The sequence below is a fragment of the Lissotriton vulgaris genome, chromosome 9 (assembly GCF_964263255.1).
Source record: "Lissotriton vulgaris chromosome 9, aLisVul1.2, whole genome shotgun sequence".
Lineage (NCBI taxonomy): Eukaryota > Metazoa > Chordata > Amphibia > Caudata > Salamandridae > Lissotriton > Lissotriton vulgaris.
In genome coordinates this window covers 1,119,316,500-1,119,337,130 of record NC_141697.1, presented here as the reverse complement: position 1 = coordinate 1,119,337,130, position 20,631 = coordinate 1,119,316,500, and the positions used below count along the sequence as shown (strand labels likewise).

Below are 20,631 nucleotides of genomic sequence, written 5' to 3'. Positions count from 1 at the left end.
CAGAAAAGACCAGTTCACTTCCCTTTACCCCCACAATGTAATGGAGATTTCATAGTTCTGAATCCATCTACAAAAGAAGAAGATTGTGTAAATTTGAACTGGTAAATAATGACACCCTTTGTTTACTTAGAGGTAGCAGAAATGGGGAATGGGATGCTATTTAAAACATATTAATATTAGTAGAAGTACTTTTGTTGTTTTTATACATTTATATGGGCACATTAGCGTACTGTGAATAGCAGCACCGTATTATTTATTGGCCTTTGTAAGTACCCAAGGTGCTTTACCTAAGCTCAAAATAGACATTCCTAAAATAACACGTGGCAGCTAGCATTTTCAGGAGCAGACAAGTCATTTAGAAAGTTCCATATCAAATGCAAATACTAAAGCGTTTCTTTCAATGGCCCTTTATTTCGGAGAGACCCTTCAGCACAAGCAAAAGCCTTGGATAATTTCTCTGCGCATGAGTCAAGAATTTGTGGCAAATTTGCAGACAGTTTAATTGAGCCTCAAGGGATTAGCACATAACTTTACAAGCCACATTTTCAACACTATGCACTATTTTTTTCACACGTCTTCCCATAGTAGATTGATATATTTTATACTTGAAGCAGTTCATAGCTCATGTTTGACGCTTTGGAGGTAGGTGAAACCATTGTTTTATGAAAGAGTCTCCCATATGCTCTAATGGAGTACGTCCAAAAATCGTAACAATGCAGGTCTGAGAGGGAATGCATTGGGAATACCATGATGACTATGTTAACAGGGATCAATAACAATATATCAAATTAAAGTTCATAGCCTACAAAGCAGCACTTTTATTACGAATTCGGTCTAATTTGTAAAGTATTGCAACCCTATTTTAGTGGTTGCAGTGTTCAATACGATCCTTCTTGAAAGCGGTGATGACACCCCTGCAGCAAACGGCTGAAACCCTCATCTGTCTGCAATAGCATATGTAAACAAGCCCAAACATAGACACCAATGTTTTTAACAGCAGAACCACCACCAGCTTCAGCTCATTGAATGCCACTGGGGTGGGGGGGGCTTTGGATTAAGGATTCTCTAGTAACGGACCTAAACCTAAGGGTGGGTGGTGACTACAGATTAACAGAAAATGATAAGAATGGGCAGAAAAACCTCCAGCAAAGAAGATAACCCATGAATGTTTTGTCTAGAAGAACCGTTCACAAAAAGAATCCACCCAAATTAAATCAATTGGAATGCTATAGGCTATTGATAACTAAGTGTCCTTGAGCCGAGAACTACAAAGCTCAAACTTTTCCCATAGGACACAGGGCAGAGGAGAGATGAACCGATAAGAGCCTGGGTACCACTCAGGCCCATTAACACTGCTGGAGGTGGACGATGTTCTAGGGACAGAGAATGAAAGATCTGCCCATTCTATGCAGGGACGAAAGGCAGCAAGAAGAGACAAGGCCCATTTTTACAAGAGAGGCAACATTGAAGGAGGAAAGAGGAATGACTTGCTATGTTAGCAGCAAAAATTGAGGAAGCCAGGGTCCAGATACAAGGTAGCAGGTTCTGCACTTACCTATGCTATAGTATGTGGCTGCAGCAGCCTCAGGAGCACATGTTTGTTGGACACCTCATAACAGCCACAGCTCTGTCAACACCGTCTTCCTTTAAATTGTGGAAAGGACTACTCAATTGGCTGGGGAGATATTTCCATCTCTGTCCCTAGCCTGTTTCTGTTTTGCTGGTATAGCTAGAGGTATTGAGTAGGATCTAGGAGTTTGGAAAATCTATTCCAGGAAAAGTAGATTTCCAAGAGGTGGGAGTAATGGTTTATTACGTTATCACCCCCAACTCAAAGGTTAAACAAAAAACACCAAAAAAGGGAACGACACTGTCACTGTCCTGGCCTTCAGAAACCATCACAAACAGCTAACATGTATGGATCACAAATGGTAAACCATAAGAATCAACAAAAGACATGGTCCATGAAAAAAGTAGGATGCACTGAACCCCAAGTGGTTGCAGATGCATTAGTGGGCACTTGAAACGGGAAATAACTACATTCTAAAAGGATCCAGTGTGACTGAATTGTGACCGACAGGAAAGCAAGTTGAATCAACCTGAGCATAGGGAAGACACCAGTGTGGACACAGGTTCATCACCCATAAAAAATAAGTTGGATACAATCCATTAATTCAATCACATAGTATATACTCATTAAATGTGCAAAAATACATTTGAATGCTACTTCACTTTTCCCATTATCAATGGCCTCACTGAGGACATCATGTATGATTGCATGGACAATTGGTGTTGGGCTCTTTTGCAGGCTTTCTGGGAACACATTTGATATGGGAATACTTTCATGGCTACACCCTACATCTCTTGGCAGGCTTTCAAGGACTTTATCAATCAAGGCATAAGCATAGAAGATTGTACTGTTTTCCTAAAGTTTTGTGCAGATTCGTCATGGGAAGCCAGAACTATAATTTGTTAAACATGTTATGATAATTGTATAATGATCCGGAAATTAACCCTTATTTTAGGCTACAGCTGACTCTAATATACATGTATGTATACACCATGTTTACTTCGACACGTTTTAATCATAAACAATTTCCAAACCATTTTCCACACACAATATTGCATTTTCAGCTTTGCAGTCAATGTCTGGGTGTCCGTCTGACCTCACTGTGCTCAGTTTCAGAAGCAGAGCTTTAATGAAGAACAGTGATTATGCTTTTTTAATTTCTGAAGATCTTCTTTTGTGCAACAATTCTATTTAGGGAGCATGGATGTGCTGTGCCTTTTGAAGTCAACGCCAACAGGATGAGATATTGAACACTGTGATACAAAACAAATGTCCTGGGTAGAAGATGTCAGCCCACCACTATCAATGAAGCAAAGCAGACGGTACATAGAAAGGGAGTGCCTGAAAGAGGTGGGGGGATTTTCCAAGGACATGCAAGAGAGACAACCCATGCGTTGGGAGGTTAGAGTATGGGTTCGAGGTTGAGGTGTGTGTCATGCCACTAGATAAAGTAGGGGTGGGGGGCTCAGGACAAACATGTGGCTGGAGCTGAAAGCAATAAGTCACCATGTACCATCTGAAATAAACACCAAAGTTTGTTAAATTCACAACCTGCATGCAGAAAGCGTGCATGACACTTTATTAACATGGAACAGCAGCAAAGATGATGTTCACCTTTGAAATGCATGGGAGTACAACCCAACAAAGGGCAAAATGCATAAAAACCATGAGTTTAGGTATTTGCTCCCCATCCATGTTTGTTTTGGGATTACCACTGAGGCGCTATCATTTCAATTAGGAGTGTGCGAAGTTACAAAGTTTTTCTCTTGCGATCTTCCCATAAATCTCACAAGGACTACAGTTACAAACCATAGTTTGCAAAGTTTTCTTAATGTGGATCTTCATCAGGATGGAACTGGCCATTCTAACAGTGGCGTAACAAAGGCCCCTGCATCCCCTGTGGTGCAGGGGGCGCGCTTCGGGGGAGGGGGGCCTCAGCACAGTACCCTGACCTGAACTCTCCTGAATGAGTCCAGGGGGAGGTCCCTTCATGTACTTTGCAGGGGGGCTCACTCAAGTTTTGTTTTGCCACTGCATTCTATGGCATTTTCTCAGCAGCCTGGAGGCTTGGTGGCTGCTTTTAGAGCTGAAGGGGTGCAAGAACTCAGTCTAGAAAGACCCTCTTGCCCCCTTCTAATTGCGACTTCCCACAGTGTGGCACATGTTTCAACCATTATGTAAGGGTAGATTTACGTTTGCAGCGAAACCCTGGTTTTCTCTTAAAATATTGGGACTTTCACATCACCAACATCAATCCAGTTTCAAAATTGCGATGAAAAGGGTTTTGAAGATAATTTGATAGAAAACAAAATATCAATTTTCATCGTCAACTAACACTTGCGATGAAAACATGGGTGGTCTGCTCACATGGAAAATGTCAGGGTGCACCGTACCTACCAACTTGAAGAACAAAGTAACCTTGTGAGGAGGGAGCGGGCCTTGAAGGGGGCAGGACCTCGTGCCAAGAAGTACCTACCAGGCACTTTTGAAGCCCACCCTGCCCCCAAACCCCACCCAAAAAAAGGCTTGCTGAGGCTGGTGCCGACCTATTGGGGTTCTCGAGCACCTTAATTGGTGGCAGCAGTTCAAAGCCTCGGAAAGCCATCTGAAAATCCACTGTCTAAAGTTGTTTTCAGCTCGTTTTCCCTGCCACCGTGTGATATCAGCTCCTCACAGGGAGACCATGTGATGGACGCCGATATCGTGTCACACGGTGGGTGGCACCGTGTGTGTTGGCAGGTAAGGTGAACAGACATGAGGAAAGCGTGAAGCTCAGTGTTAATTCAATGGTTCGGATGCATGCAAGACTTCTCTAGCACGATCAAAACTTCGCACACCACTAATGATGAGGGGTTAAAAATTTGGCCTCATTGACACCTGTGACATTTTTAGAAAGAGAGCTAGAGAAACATCAGATTGAGATGTTTCAGTATTTACCCACCGCTTCGGATGAAACAGTAGTTTCTGTGGGTGCCATGAGTTTCCATCATCTTTAAACGGAATTCCTGGTATGCAGAGTATTGCACTGATTTTCCAGTTAATATTCTAATATTACGCATAGATTTTGTTAGAATTCCGTGAAGAATGCTGTTTGAAGATCAATATGCTGTTCAGTCAAAGGACAGGACTTTACTGAGCTTGTCAACATTCTGGGCTTGTTTTTCGACATCTTCTCCCATACACATGCATTTTTATAACAAATAAAGACACTCCCGAAGGACTAAATCCATGCAAACAGTCATTTAAAATCTGTTTTCATACAAATGATAGTACTTACCCATAGCTGCAAATGAAAAACATCATATTATGAGAAGGCGATATTGCTTAGTTAGGTATACCATACTTTACTCAAAAGGCATTATGTATACAATGCAGCGAGGTAAATACACACAAATATTTAACACATTAAGGGCCATGTCATGAGGGTGTGCATTGACAGGTGGTGCAGATGTGAGATTGAACTTTCTAAAATGGATACATTTAATTCAGAATGTCTCCAAGTTAGTGGAAACAGTGGGTAGTGATTGCCTCTTTCTGTTTCTCAGCTCTACTATTTAAGAGCCTAAATTAGCTCGGAGAAATTCTATGTTAAATGCATGTGCTTTAGAAATGGGAATTTTATAATGGATCCAGAAGAAGTTGTGTAATCAGACAAGCATTAAGGCTCGTTTGATAGGGTAGCTCAGAAGGGAAGATATTCTTCAAAGTTCACACAACACTTCGACTCTTGCCAAGATTCAGGTTTCAAAACTTTACTACAATAGTCAGTCAAAATGTAAATTTCCCCCATCCCTAACAGGTACCCCTATGTCACCTACTGAATTTGACTTGTGAAGGAGAGTATGAACTATGTAGAGACTGGGCAGAAGTTGGACAAGATGCCCGAGACTGTTCTGCAGTAGAAAAAGATTGAAACAACATTGTTTTGGGCGTTTTGTGATTACTGCATGATTTTGCAAATCAGTTACGGGTAGACATTGTGTAGCAATTGCTACCACTGCGATGTCCTTTGTTACTCATGGCACTTCTCCTGGTCCCCTTTGTGTCAGAGGTCATGAAGGCAGTGAGAGGAATGGAATGCAGACAAGGTTCAAACTGCATGTTTTTTTTCTATATTTGTCCTACCTTTCCCTTAGCTTCACAGTAGCACATAGAAGGATGCTGGCAATGAGACACCCCAAAGATGCAATCTGATATGAAAGGTGGGTGATGTCTCTTCCACTGCCCCATGTTTCAGATAAGAGTGATGTGTTGAAAAAACTAGTGATGGTGGCACCAAGTGTCAAGTGGATGAGAGTCACAGTGGATATATTTCAGATTTCTGAAAGGGAAGCGCATTTCTTAAGGAAGAAAAATCTTGATTGAGCCAGAATTATCTCCGGTATCAATACCAATGACGTTTTAGTTGCTTTGGGCTTTGCGGAAGCAATGGTTATAAGCAAGATATTTGCTGTGATTGAGTCAAATTTCTTTCCAGAGAATGGAATGAGTTTTTTGCAAAGATGAGGTGTGTGAGTAGGGGATCCTTTTATATGAGCCAGTGGAATATCAATTAATTGTATGTATAAAAATTATTTGGTGGAAATTGCAACATCCACGATTCAAGATTTAAAATGCCCTTCAGGTTACTTTGCATTGAGGGGAATAATGCTGGCATGCAGCGCAGTCCAATGGACAGCAAATAATGCCTTCAAGGGTACTGTCCTTTTGTTTATGAAGTTCAACTGTATTCTAGCCATTATGCTTGTTGAATAGTTTAATATTTAGTCCATGACAGGTGTTCAAGGACTGTTGCTACCTCAGTTTCCTTATTTTCCAGGAGTGCTAGGATTTCAGTGGACAACAACTCCGACTGCTATTTGCACCGGGTTTGGGTAACCAATTAGGTCGGTCTATCATCAATGTGTGTAGCTGAAGTTCACACACACCTGACCTGTGGGCGTCTCAAGGGCCCAACCATCTCAAACACTTCCAAGTAGCCTTTGAACACAGGCCCCTAACAATGACCTATCAACTTGTTCGGTCTGTCCACAATGTGCATCTCTGAAATTCATGGAAACAAGCCCCTAGGTTTGGTAGAGGAGTCAGTATGAATTTTATCACAATGTATTTTTAGCTGCATTAGTTTCATTGAAGGTGGCTTTGATTTCCTAATCCTTTAAACAGAAAACAAGTATATTTGATAAAGTACCCAACAGCTTAACCCGGTCCTATTTCCTAAAGCCAACAATTTAGCTTGCTGTCTTTCAGTCATATCTAGAAGAATTGCCAAGATTAATAGTTTACTAATATGATGTTGAAACTTTCCACTGTACGTAGTATTGAATGAGTCCTTGAAGGCAGAATACCATTTAGAAACTTATACTCAATATTCAATTTTTAGAATTATTTTGTATAGTGCTACAAGGGTAAACTCTGACTGTGTTGCCAATATACATCCAAACTTAATTTGCTGGGCTAGATCAATCTGTACTTTTCAGTGGCAAAAATATTAAAATGTCGGGAGACTCATGGAACATATGATGAGGGGTTGCTAATGTCACTATATCATGGCTGAAAAAATCAACCTACAAAATGATTGCATTGATAACACTAACAGCCACAATGTTGTCAAGGTAATTATCAATAATATAATCTACTTTTCTTAACTCCATCTGCTTACCTTGCTAATATAGTGATGGCAAATATTGTGGATTCAATATTTTTGTAGGTGTATATTTTGATCATAGTTTAGTGGCATTCCCACCCTTAGTAGATGGATAAAGGCATGCTGCTGTCATGTTAACCTTGAAACATCCATATTTGACAACCATTTAGCTGATCAAAATGGCAATAATCTTAAAATGGATCTGCTGCTGGACAGAAATAATCTAGAGCTTCTGTGTGGTCCATATATTTCCAAGGGTTTCATCTTTACTGTGAAAAACATGCCCAGAGTGACTTTGTGTTAGAAATGGGGGCCTCTAGTTGCCAGTGATATGCACCCTGTCCAAGTAGGGACCCTTACTTTTAGTCAAATGAAGGGATTTATGCACCTAGATAACCCCTGCTCACCCCCTTGGTAGCTTCGCATGAGCAGACAGGCTTATCTCAGAGGCAATGTGTAATGTATTTTTACAAATCACACACAGTAACACAGGGAAAACACTACAAAAGGATATCACTCCAGTTTAGAATAATAAAATATCTTTATCTAAATCAAACAAGACCAAAATGAGAAAAATCCAAAATTCTGTCCATAGAAAACTATGGATGCATGAATTTTTACACAAAGTACCTCAAGTGCGTCAAAATCCAAATGGCAAAACAGCAGCAGAAAAGGGATGCAATCGTAAAACACAGTGATGCATCGGACCCTGAGTTTTTGGGGAGGCAATGTGACAGTTCTGCTACATGCAGGAGAAGTGATGCATCTGAGCTGGACTGTATTCGGAAAAGATGCATCGATTTCCCAGGTGATTCTGGTCTGTGGGTGTTGCTTGGAAAAAATTGCCGCACAGGTGCAATGCATGAGAAAATTTAGGAGCTATGGATGCGGCTTTGATTTCCATAGCCGCAGAGTGGTGATGCGTTGATTCTTTTAGCCTCAAAGCAAGGCCAGCATTGAAGTTGGTGTACAGCGGTGTCTTGGGCAGTGGACAGGTGCTGTGTCGATTTGTTCAGCTGCACAGGGGTGCGTGTTGGTAATTTCTCCTGCATGGCAGTGCTGCGTTTGAAAATGTAGCCGTAAGAGCACAGCAATGGCTTTCTGTAACAGGAAAAAAACAGGGGCCCAGAACTGGAATAGGCACCCCCAGGCAGGTCAGACCTCCCAACAGTGGAGTTCAAGAAGGCTGTAGGTGAAGTCTTCGTGCCCCTGAGACTTCAGAACAGGAGGCAAGCACACACAAGCCTTTGGAGATTCTTCTCAAGCAGGTTTCACAGCAAAGTCCACATCTCTTTAGCCGAAGCAGCCTCTGCAGGCCAACCCAGCAAAGCAACACACAGCAAAGGGGCCGTACTCCTCCTTCCAGCTCTTAAGCTCTTATTCCTTGGAAGAGGTTCCTCTTGATTCCAGAAGTAATCTAAAGGCTTTAGGTCTAATACTTATACCCCTTTTTCCCTTTGAAGTCTTTGTTCAGAAAGTCACTTGTTCAGTAAAACCAGTTCTGTCTCCCCCTGGTCCAGTTTCTTCTCTACAGGAGGTGGAGACAGGATTGTGCAGAGCCGCCGCTGCCTATTCAGGTGTCAATGACAACTCCTCCCACCACTCTAGCCCATGATGACCCATCAGCATATGCATGGCACACCCTAGCTCTGTTTGTGAGAATGTCCAGACTGAATTCATAAACAGCCCCTGTAAGTCTAAAACCAGGCAGTGAATCTACAGGCAGGAGAGGCATACAGGATGGTTAAACAAGAAAACACCCACTTTCTAAAAGTGGCATTTTCAAACACGAAATTTTAAAACCACCTTTACTAAAAGGTGTGTTAATAAATTCTGAGTTCATAGAGCCCATACTCCAAATCTCTTGCTGTTCCCAATTGAAAGTTACACTTGTGAAATGTTACAAGGCAGCTCCAATGATAACCTATGGGATAACCTATGGGAGAGCTTGTCCTTGCAATAGTGAAAAACGAAATACACAATATTTCGCTATCAGGACATGTAACACACACCAGTGCATGTCCTACCTTTAACATACACTGCACCCTGCCCATGGGAGTGCCTTGGGCCTACCTTAGGGTTGACTTACATGTAAGAAAAGGGTAGGGTAGGGATTGGCAAGTGGGTGCCGAGAAACAGTAGGGAGGCATAGGAATTTCGAGGGGGTTACATTTCTATTCAAACTTCAACATAAGGAAAAGCGAAAAAAGTGTTGGACTTTGGAGAGGTTAGAGTTACTATTCACACTTAAACGTATATAACAGTAGGAAAACTGCTAGACTTTGGTGGGGTTGCTTTTACTATTCCCACTTCAACAAGGGAAACTGTTGTACTTTGAAATTTAAATCAAACTGAATTAAATTCTATTAATACATTTTTTATATTGGAATTAAATTAAAAATGTTAAAAAAGAATATTGAATTGAATTAAAAAAATATGAAAAATTAAATGGCCTTAATATTAAATTAATTATTAAATGCAACAATTACAACTAAAACGATAAATAAATATAAAATTCACTTCAACAATTTTGCCATTAAGAAATATTGATCAACTAATTAGCAAATAGTTGAAAGGCAACACATAACTAAAATAACAACTGACAATGAAAGTATAGACACACACTACCAAATTGTTCAGTAAAGTTGATGCCTATGTAGTGTGCTCCTGGGGATTCACTTTCTTATCCTTGAAGTGCGAAAATATACCAAAAACCAAGTTGCATCTCCTATTGAGGAGATGTCCCCCTGTGCACAGCTCTTACCCCACGTAATGGGTGATAGTTATGTCTGAAAGTAATGTGATGGATGAAACCAATCAACGGTTGAAGTTTTATTTACATCAAGCTCATAAGTTAGAACATCTTCACAATGTAGTCTTGTATAGGTGAAGCCATCCTTTAGGATGTAGATAAAATTAACAACAATCCCAACGCATTTCGGGCAACGTGGTGCCATTCGTCAGGGGAACCGTCTGAAAATGAAACCAAAAAGTACAGCGCTTACAGAAAGAACATCCGGACTGTATGATCACAAATGTCAATCTGGTGCTAAACTGTCATCAAGGGCCTACATGCAAAAAAAGTGAACGAAAAAATCACCCAAAAAACCAAACTGTGTCATGGTGCCAAGAACGCAAGATACGCAGAGGGAAGAAAACAGCGTCTTTAACTGCACTCCAAACTCAGGCAGTCTATATGGCCTTTCAAGCACTTAAACATGCGGAGTAGCGCTGATGCCGGCTCAAGCGGGACTATTCAAAAATATTGGCTCAATGACTTTTGAAGACTATGCACCTGGCTGTCATTAGTCCTCCTGTAGAAGCAATCATGGAGAGACAGAAGGGCAAGCCCCACTAAGGAATGCCAACATTATTAACTACATAATCTTCTGACTCACCCCCTCTTCTAGCATTTACCAAATGGCAATGTTCAGAAAATCAAATCAGCAATCCCTTGCTAAACATTTCTCATATAAATTAATAAGTGTAGGCCTTTCTGCATCATTCCTCACTTTCCTGTCTGGATCTCAAACCTCTGTCTTCAGGAATGCCAGCAACATACATACACTTCCACCACCTGGGGGATGCTATATCTGTCCTCCATGCCATGCTAAATCAGCGACTATACAAAATAGACCCAACTGATCCCAGAAAATATACCCAAATTGTACACAGTCTGCACATATACACACTGTACACATGCACCTGACAAACGCACACACTGGATGTCAGAGTTCGTTTCTGGGCACTGAACTGAAGTGGAAATTTAAATCAAGTGGAACCGGTAGGCCACACTCATCTTAGACAGAAAGAATATCTGGTCAGGCCTATGAATTCACAGAAATTGGTAAACTAACACCATCAACCCATATCAACAACCCAGGTCATGGGCAGTAGACCCATGCCATTAAAAACAGGGAATACGGGGACACCCCTCCAAATCACAGAACCATTCCTGGACTTTAACATTACAGAGAACAGGACTAAGCCTCAGAGAGCATATTACTTTAGTTTGATAAATAGGCTGGCAAAAATCAGAATACCAAATTCACTTGCCGATGGGCTACTCAGGGCAGGGAGGGATACACATGTGTAACATGCAGGGAACGTTCTGTCACAACTGTTTAATACAAACAATGTTGTTACTTCCTTGGGTTGCCATTTATGAGAAAATTACTGATTAGATTCCTGATATTTTAACAAACTGTAATCTGACAGGCAAACAAAGTACTAAAGTATTGTAAAGCCTAAATCGCATTAGCATTATATGTGAAAGAATGGACCATAAAGAGGATAATGTGCATATGTTGAAGGTTCATTCAATGCAATTCAGATACATAAACAGAAAGCCTGACTTCTAACTTATTTGGAGTGGATAGCAAATTCTAGGAGATGAATGAGTAACATTTTCGTTTATTTTTCTCCCAGTGGCTTTAACTCTGTATAATATGTATACACATGTAATATGGGAGGGGAATACTCATGCTGATGTCCTGCTCAGCAAGTATTTTTAAATAAAATGCAGAGTAGAGGCACCTACAAGGGAAAATATGAATGTTACCAGAATAGGGCATGTGATTCAGAACTCCAGTAATGGCAGCACATACTAGGTGGACTACGGTAGACTCTTCCTCAGTGAGCATAGAGAGTGCCAGCCCCATCTCCTGACTGTTGTAGAAAGGTGAAAGTCAAAAGTGCTTCATGCCATAAATAAAATGTGAAGCCACAATTGCATGCTGCTACAATATTTAAGGATATTTTTGAATTGACAGTTAGGTGGAAGCACATATGAAAGTACAGCTATCAGATGGATACTAGGAAGTTTAGAATAAGCAAATATTTCTAGTACAGTTTAGGCAATCCTTACTATATGAGACAACTTACAGGGCCATCTGGGCCAGCTCAACCCATCATGAAGTTGGTAGTCTGTTGTGGCATTTCCTCTACATATATAAGAGCACATACTATATCAAGGGTTCTATTGTGTCCTCCTCTGTTCAACGTTGCATATGTCCTTCGAGGTAACTGCACAGAAAATGGCAGCAGATACATGATGGGAAAAGGGATTCTCATAGAATAAAAGTTGGTGCTGACCCGGGACAGGCCTTAGGCAAGGCTAATGTGAAATTCTACACCTGAGTGTAGATTTATCGTTTCACTTCAGCTATGAAAATAGGATAGAAGATAATTAAATACGTGAGTGTAACCTTTCTAACATACATAATAAGGTCGCCTGAGAAGCAAGTGAAATACAAAGGGTCATTCGCACATGTTGGTATGCTAGGTGGCACTACAGCACAGGAGGGAGTGAGAGGAATTTGTTGTAGCAATATCTAAACTATACAAAAGGGTATACACCACCAGGAGGCATTTAGAATGATATATAAAAAAGCCAGACACGTTCTTATCCTCAAACCTTTGGGGCAGGACAAGTTAGTTTATAAGCATGACCATGCCCGCCCCCATTATATATGAAACAGTCTTTCTGCCCCCACCCACCCCCCTAGGCTGGTAGACAGAGTGATTACCCCTGATATGCCCCCAAGGAACTGAAAAGCCAAATTGATACCTGGGATTTCTTTTTAATACACATATAGGGGTGAGGCTTCCCACCAGTGCATGGTCATGCCCCTAACCCCAATATACAAGGAACAGTCTTTTTGCCCCTCCCTCCTGAGGGGAGGCAGAAAACCCACTAGACACCAGGTTATTTTTTCAAAATAAAAATATGGCAGTGGGGGCCATTACCCCACCAAAAAAAGGGAGACAGTCTTTCTGTCTCTCTTGTGGGTTGATGCGGGTGAGTACACCAATATACCCCCCTGCACCTGGGAGAGCAGAAATTCCCTAGACACCAGGATACATTTTTATAAAAAAAACTGGGGTCACCCACCATGGCATGGTCATACACCACCCTAGAAAGGGTGCAGACTGTCTTTCAGCCCCTTGAGTGGTGGATGGGAGGAGATTATCCCCAATCTGCCCACAGGGGGCATAACGTCTCTAGGCACCAGGGGGGGAAAACATAGGGGTGAGGGCTGCCCACCATGGGCATGATGATGCCCAGCACAACCATAAAGGCTCAGCAGTCTTCCTGCCCCCTTGGAGGTAGATAGGGCCATTTAACCCCAATTTGCTTAACCGGGGGAGGGCAGAAAGCCCACTAGACCACGGGACTTCATTTATGCAGTGTTGTTTTGAGGGAGAGGGACCCCCTAGGAATGTGCCTGTGTTATTCCCGCCCCAGGGCCAATAGATTTTTTGCCAGCACCAGGGGGATGGATAGGGGCCTTCACTCCCAGAAAACACACTGAACACCAGGGATTTCAAAATGGTTCCAAAACAAACAAAGGCAGGTGGTGGCCTACGTGGTATTGAACCATACCCCTGCCCCAGAAAAGGGCAGATAGGAAGTTTGTCCCAATTAAGGAGTCCACCCAAATCTTCCGCCAGAGAATTTAGAAAGTCCACTGGGCCCCCAGTCATTTTGCATATGGGGCAAAAGAAGGGGGTGTTGGTGTTGCACTCTGCCATTGGCCACACCCCACCCCAAAAGTGACAATTTAGGGTTGCCCCAATTTGCCTCAGGGGGCAGAAAGCCCAGTGGATGAGAGGACTATTCTTTTTATAAAATAATGGGGTGGGTCTGACCCAGAGTTAGAACCCCGTTAAGAGGGCCTCAGAACAAACAAGGATTACTGGGCCCAACCGACGTGGTTGAGGCCTTTTTCTCCTGATTTCCCGGGACCTACCCTAGTATGAATCCCACTCAACTGGGTCAAGCATAACTCATCATGCATGTAGCACACACAATAAATCAAAGTCTAGTCAAGTACTTATTTTGTATAAATGAAGTATTTGAATTCTAATTATACAAATGCAAATGTAAACAACATTTAATAAGCAATAACACAGTCCTCCTTGAGGCAGGCACCCTAGTTTTTGTCAAGCCACCCGCCGGGCTACCCAGTTCCCATGTAACAGGTGTGCTGTTATTTCCTACTCACATGTGGTAATATCCAGGGATTGCAAACTACTGGGTCCTGTTCACGGGGTTTCCCCCCCAATACAGTGTAGTCACTAAGAGTCAAGTAAGGTTAAAAAAACAAAAGGAGGTTTATCACCCAGGGCCTGGCAGGCCCAGTTCTCAACTTACGTTCACAGGCAGAGGTGCAATGTGGTCCTGGCCCAGATCAGCAAAGTCAGGCTGCACACATTAAATGCCCACCTTCAGCAGGCACCTGCTCTCTCTCCTGAGCTGAGCTTACCAGTGTCCTTGCAATCAGAGTAACGCAAGCTCAAGCCACACGCAGTAAGTCTTTTCTTCCTTACTTCTTGCTCCATCGGGGCTCTAATGGTGACACCTCTGTCCTCAGACCTCCTCAGATACAAAGCATCTCGCTTCTTAGTTTTTACATCTGTTTTGGGTCACAGGCAATGACCTAGACCTCTGGCCTCATCACTTTCAGTGGTCCCTCCTGGCATACAGGGTCGCTCCAATGAATCTCACTGTCCGGTTACACTAGCCTCAGGTTGCCTCTTCCACTGCCCCCCCCCCCCGGCATACGGGGTGGAGGCAACTTCCTGAACAGTAGTGATGGCCTGTACGATGCAACAAAGTATCTTGGCACATGGCGGCCACTCCTGGCATATGGAGTCACGAACTTCCACAACGCTACCCACGGGCAATGGCCCATTCGATGCGGCACTGTCCTTCGTGCACGGAAGCCCATACTGGCATTCGGGGTCGCAAAACAAAGTGGCACAACTCCTCACACCTCACTCAGGAGCCCCATGCATCTGAGCTTCTCTCAGGATCTCTCTTCCTCCCACAAGCTTGTCTCCCTCAAAGGCACACCAGTTTCAGCGAGCAGGTAAGGAACTGGTGCTCCAGACTACAGGGCAGGTGGTCTTGTTTTCCCTGAGTGATGCCCCCTCACCTAGCAGGAAGATGATCCCATCCTCGTCGCCAAAATGTTGTAAATAGGATGGTCATGGATGACAGGATACTTCTAGTTGATTACATGTAGATTTATTGTAAGACACAGCTGAGTACACAAGCTCGCTAGCTGACCAGACCATCAACTGACATTAGTAGAATTCTCAGGTGGAAGTAAGAACATACATAGGCATTGTGGTAGACAGAGAATGAGAGAACACTAAGAAAGGACTAAGACTACAGACAACCATATTACATGAAGAATCAATGTACAACAGAAGACTAGCTGGCTAGGCCCCTGGTCGTGGTCTCAGACAGAAGTCTTGCAGAGCTTACCCTCCTCATGCAGCCAAGCTGGCTACTTGACAGATGAATAAGTATGGTGTCTACTTATAGTTCTTTTCCAGACACAAATTGTGATTTAGGGTCTGGAGCATTGAAGTTTTAAGTTTAGGTTCTCCGTCATTGAAATGGGCATGTCTCCCCATTCTTCTTCCTCCTGATGGATGTCAGTCATAACAGGCAGGACTACGAAGCTGATTTAACAACAAGATTCCTGGGACTGACCGGAGTTCACACCTGGATGTCAGCCACAGTGATCTGTGCAACAAAGGTTATTCCTGGTCCCTCAGCCCTACCCTTTAAGATTCTCTTAACAGCCCCCACCTCCCTCTTCCTGAGATGTGCCTAGGTCCTTTCCTTGTGATCTGTTACTGAATCAAAGAACCTTTTGAAATGCACAGGGAGAGCCTGGCTCCTCCTCACTCATTGCTTGTCGTAGAGAGTTTACAGGAATGCATCAATATGAAATTCTGTCTGGGGGAGATTCCTCTACTCCTCATGTTTTCAGCAGGCCTGTCTGACCTTCCCAAAATGAACCAAAGGTCCTCCTCATTATGTACCAGTGCAGGCACTTCTGCTCTGAGCATTTCTTCACAGCACACTCCACTGTCCAGTATTGTTGTGCCCATGTACCATGCTACCACCAGCATTTCCATATGCAGAACACACACGCAGTCTGCGCACACTGTTCATTACTACATCCTCTCTGTACTGCACCAGAGAATGTCACTTTAAACACCCTATGTCACTGACCCACGCTGCACCCTCTGTGTAGTGTGTGTCTTGCATGCTCACAAGCACTCCGCACATGTTTCCACTACACACGCATTTCGATATCAACCTCATGTAAGCCAAGGATGACTTAAACACACAGCAGCAGAACTTTTAGAAAGGTGAGCGAGTCTGTAGGCCTCACTCAACGACTCAGGGTAAAAAGGACTAGTCACTGCTATCATTTCACTGTATGCTGCCACCACTGCACTTGTGCTCTTGAACTCTTGGTGAAGGCAGTGGCTTTCTGTGAGTGGAGCGCTTTAGACAGCCCTCCTGGCCCAACAAGTTAGCAGTCCATGAGACAAGCCTATGTCATAGCACACATATATGATCAGTGTTCGCCTTTGACAAAAAAACCTGCTTTAGGGATCCAGACAACAGTGCAGTCAGGCGCCCAGGGCAGGCGTACACGTCCTTACCATGAAGAGGGCTTTTCTGTCCCAACAGCCAGAAATTTAGGGGTTAATTATGATGCACAGGGATGTCAGTTATTCGGGCATCTTTCAAATGGGGCTACATGTGTCAGCTAACTTCCTACCCCCTTTGGGACTGTGGCTTTCCTTGCAACTTAGATTACTTTTACAAAAAGGCCCCATCTAATGCAGTGCCTGACACAATCCGGGTGATGGCACACGTAACACATGCAACCTATGCAGGCATACTCACTGTTTTTGTGAAATAAACAAGAATGTGTTGACCCTCATTGAGGTTAACTATCATCCCACAGGGGAGATGGAAGGAGCAATCCCATGCTGTCAAACATTTGTCAATGTACGATTGTCACCCTGTACCTAGCGTCATCTGGCTGGGGTAGTTGCCGTTACTGTACCTAGCATCCTCCAACAGGAGCTATACCCTTTTGTGTAGGTTAGATTGGCAGGAGGCAGCTGCAACCAGCGGGAGAAGGAGCCTGAATCTAACCTTTAGAAAGTCAATGTTCTGGGTAAGCACGAAAAAGTAGTAATACTGGAAATCTCTGGTGTATTCTTAATGAAGAATCAAGTTCGATGTTGAACCTGAATGTGAAGAATGCGAAGATAGAGGAGGAAGCATGTAGCACCATCAGGGGACTACTGTGTCCTGGCAAGGCCATTAGTCGAAGCATAACCTGGAAGTCGTGGGAGGCAGAGATAGCAGGGGGATTCTCTCTTATGGCACTGCTCTTGTATGTCACTACCTTCAGAGTAAATGAAACTCAGGAGGTAGTGATGCTGTATGAGCAGGATGGTGCCAGGCACTGGGGAGCGCAGAGCCACTGCAGTCTTGCACCATGTGTGCTGCAAGTAAGGGCAGTTTACAGCAGTTGTGTTTTTCACACACTGTCACTCAGTCGAGGTGACATATTTTATCCTGCAGGCAATGCATATATGAGATAAAGAATGTGTGATGGAAGAGTGCAATTTCAGCAGTAAAATAGTCCCTCATGGACTGCAATAGAACAATTGCCTCGAAGGTGGAATTATACATCCCGAGACCAAACTCATGATAGTGAGAGTAAAATATCTTTCTGGGCTGATCCAAGTTGTGATTGATAATGGCTCAAAAGAATGGATGAAGGGTGATCACACCAAGAAGTCAGTGATTAAACGACACTGACCAAATCCCACTGTATGCATATTCTAAGCAATAGGTCCTAAATCAAATGCACAGTCAAGCCGGATCTACAAATGCCTTTAATTTGCAGAGGAGCTGAAACGGTGAAAAAATGCAAATTTATACTTGTGAATAGCTCAAAACTGAAATGCAATTATTAGTCCAAACCTGAAACATGGCTAATATGTGGCCATGATTAACCAATGAAAAACGATGTAACTGAGAATGGATGGTAACATTAACGTGTTCATAGAATGGAGATAAACCTTTCATATTGACGTTTGATGTAAGGTATTTTTTTGTTAGGTGGAAATTAGGTGCTTCCGTATTTTGCAGAAAGATTTGGCTATCATGAATAACCAAAGTTCAACACACTATAAAGGTTACAAAAAAATCGGATAAACAAATTATAGTTATTACAAAACAAAACGCCAAGTTACCTTTCTAGCTCTGCAATTTGTTTATCTTTGTCAATCTTCTCCTTCTCGACTTCCTCGAGGATTCCTCTGAGTCTGTTGACTTCAGCCTGAGTTTTGTTACATTCTTCTCTGTAGTAAGACACGTCATTGTCCAGCTTCTTCAGTCTGTCTGAAAGCTCTGGATTCATCCTGGCCACCTCCTCTGCTTCATGGGCCTTCAATTTTAAATTTAAAGAAATGCATCTTTAACTGAATGGTGGGAAGAGACATGTGTCTCAAAGTCAAATCATGGAATGAGAAAAAAGGACTATGGGTAGTTTGTCAGCTTTTGCATATGTTCAGTTGAGGAACGTATATGTAGATATAAAGTCCTCCTTATAAGTTTCAAGGGTAACAATTGCCCATACACAGTCTCTAGTTATTAAATTGTACTTTACATTGAAAAGGCCTGTCTGTTGTCGCAGCTAATGCCATTAATACAGACAGCGGAGGACAATGGCCTATCCCAGATGTAGACGCTGACCTTTAAATCATTAGGTCATATGTATTTAATCCAGGCATATATGGAAACCAGATAGTTGTTTCATTTGCTTGTACTTCTAGGACAGGGGTCTCCAAACCGGTCCTGGAGGGCCGGATCCATGCCAGATTTTTAAAATTACTACATGTATCCCAATGGGGATATCCCAAAAATCTGGCATGGATCCGGCCCTCCAGGACTGGTTTGGAGACCCCTGTTCTAGGGCATTCCTCAAGTGCGTACTGCATTACACATAGATAGAACGGCAATAATCACCCTCCTTTGCTGTACGAAATATAAATAAATAAAACATTGTGTGGATTTCTTGTTGAACTTATTATTTTTTTTAATTTATGTATTCTACTAGAAATTGTTTGATTTAAGCTGATGATTACACCCACACTCTCTGCTTTCCAATTCCATGAATCTCAGAGAAACACAGGTATGAGCAAGAACATACATAACTAACCAGGTAAAACATGCACAGGTAAGTGACATTTTCACAGACAATGGACTCCAGTATGAAAACAACACCAGAAACACCGAAGAACAGGTGCCGCTGAAGTGCTGTAATACTGTACGTAAAATGCTCACAGAGAGGTGGAAACAAAGGACAGCACAATATTCATCCTACCCCTGGCTTTCCATTTTCACCAACTGTCATCTTGAAAGAGCAAGCAAGAGAAAACACAGCAGGCAAGCAAAGAAACAAATTTGATCAGAAACATGCATGATGGTAAAAATAATAATACCAAAACTGTCGTTAGAAGGTTGGAATTCTTTGCATTAATTAAATAGAAAAAAACATGTAAGAGAACTATAGGACTAAAAGTCCATAACAATCAAATATTTTAAGCGAATATGTGTACTGATCAAGTAACATTATTTTTACAATATAATGTCTCTAGTACATTCAAGTTAACATGTAACACCGTTTTTATTCTAAAACAATATTTGGCCCTGAGCATCACATATAGAAATGGAAAGCTACATATAGGAAATACATATACATCCTGCAGTATATTCCAATTTATTGAACGTGTTCCAGTGCAAACACTACTATTGTTTCGTTATTCCCTTATTACTTATTCACACTTTTGCTAAATAGTGTGCAGCAATACCACTGTTTTTGAGCTTGGACCACTATGTTCACACTTTTGTCAAAGACTGTGCAGAGAATTATGCGACTATAATATCACATACTTCTTTTAAGTTAATATAATAACTACTACAAACTAATAAACCGGAGTTAAATATGGAAAAGTGGTATACCGAGAGGAAATATCAGCTATCACTTCTCCGAAAATGCATACAACTGATGCAGGCATATTTCTATACAATATAATATATGCATAAGGAAATGGCCAGCCTGCTTGACTATGCTATCTTGACACATGTTCTGCTTATTGACCCTCTTCTCCCTGTAATCGTTACAGGGATTTATGAATTCGAGAATGTGTAGTTTTACATAGTCATTCCAATTGAAAGCGACTTGAAAAGTGACTAGTACAGTAATATTATGCCCCTGCTGTCAATAAGCGGACCTTTCTTCTAAATTACAGGATTTTCGCAACTACTGGTCAAACAAGGGGGGGACAATAATTTTAAAGCTGATGAAAACAAAGTGGTACTTTTTGAAACATTATGGTCTCAATGCAAAGCTGTTAATGGCATTCAAGTGAAAGTCATCTGTGGAAAGAGAGATTGTGCGACAAAATCAACATTAAAGTACGAAGCTTTCTCATACACTATACACTTTACAGAAGGCCAGCGCATGCATTCAATTTAAATGTGCAGTGATGAAAATTCACACTCTACCTTCATGAA

At 42.2% G+C, this 20,631-nt stretch overlaps 1 protein-coding gene across 4 annotated transcripts in view; it reads right to left on the bottom strand.

The window, feature by feature from the left end:
* The window catches only part of ERC2 (ELKS/RAB6-interacting/CAST family member 2), a 2,191,867-nt gene that overhangs the window by 1,008,792 nt on the left and 1,162,444 nt on the right, over positions 1–20,631 (bottom strand). For 3 of the 4 annotated variants that reach the window (XM_086939131.1, XM_086939132.1, XM_086939130.1), the window contains 2 exons: positions 19,439–19,468; positions 18,306–18,499 (listed from right to left, as the gene is read on the bottom strand). In XM_086939131.1, coding sequence (XP_086795257.1) covers positions 18,306–18,499; positions 19,439–19,468 — 224 coding nt within the window. The remainder of the gene's footprint in view (positions 1–18,305; positions 18,500–19,438; positions 19,469–20,631) is intronic. The other variant, XM_086939133.1, reaches the window with a different exon arrangement.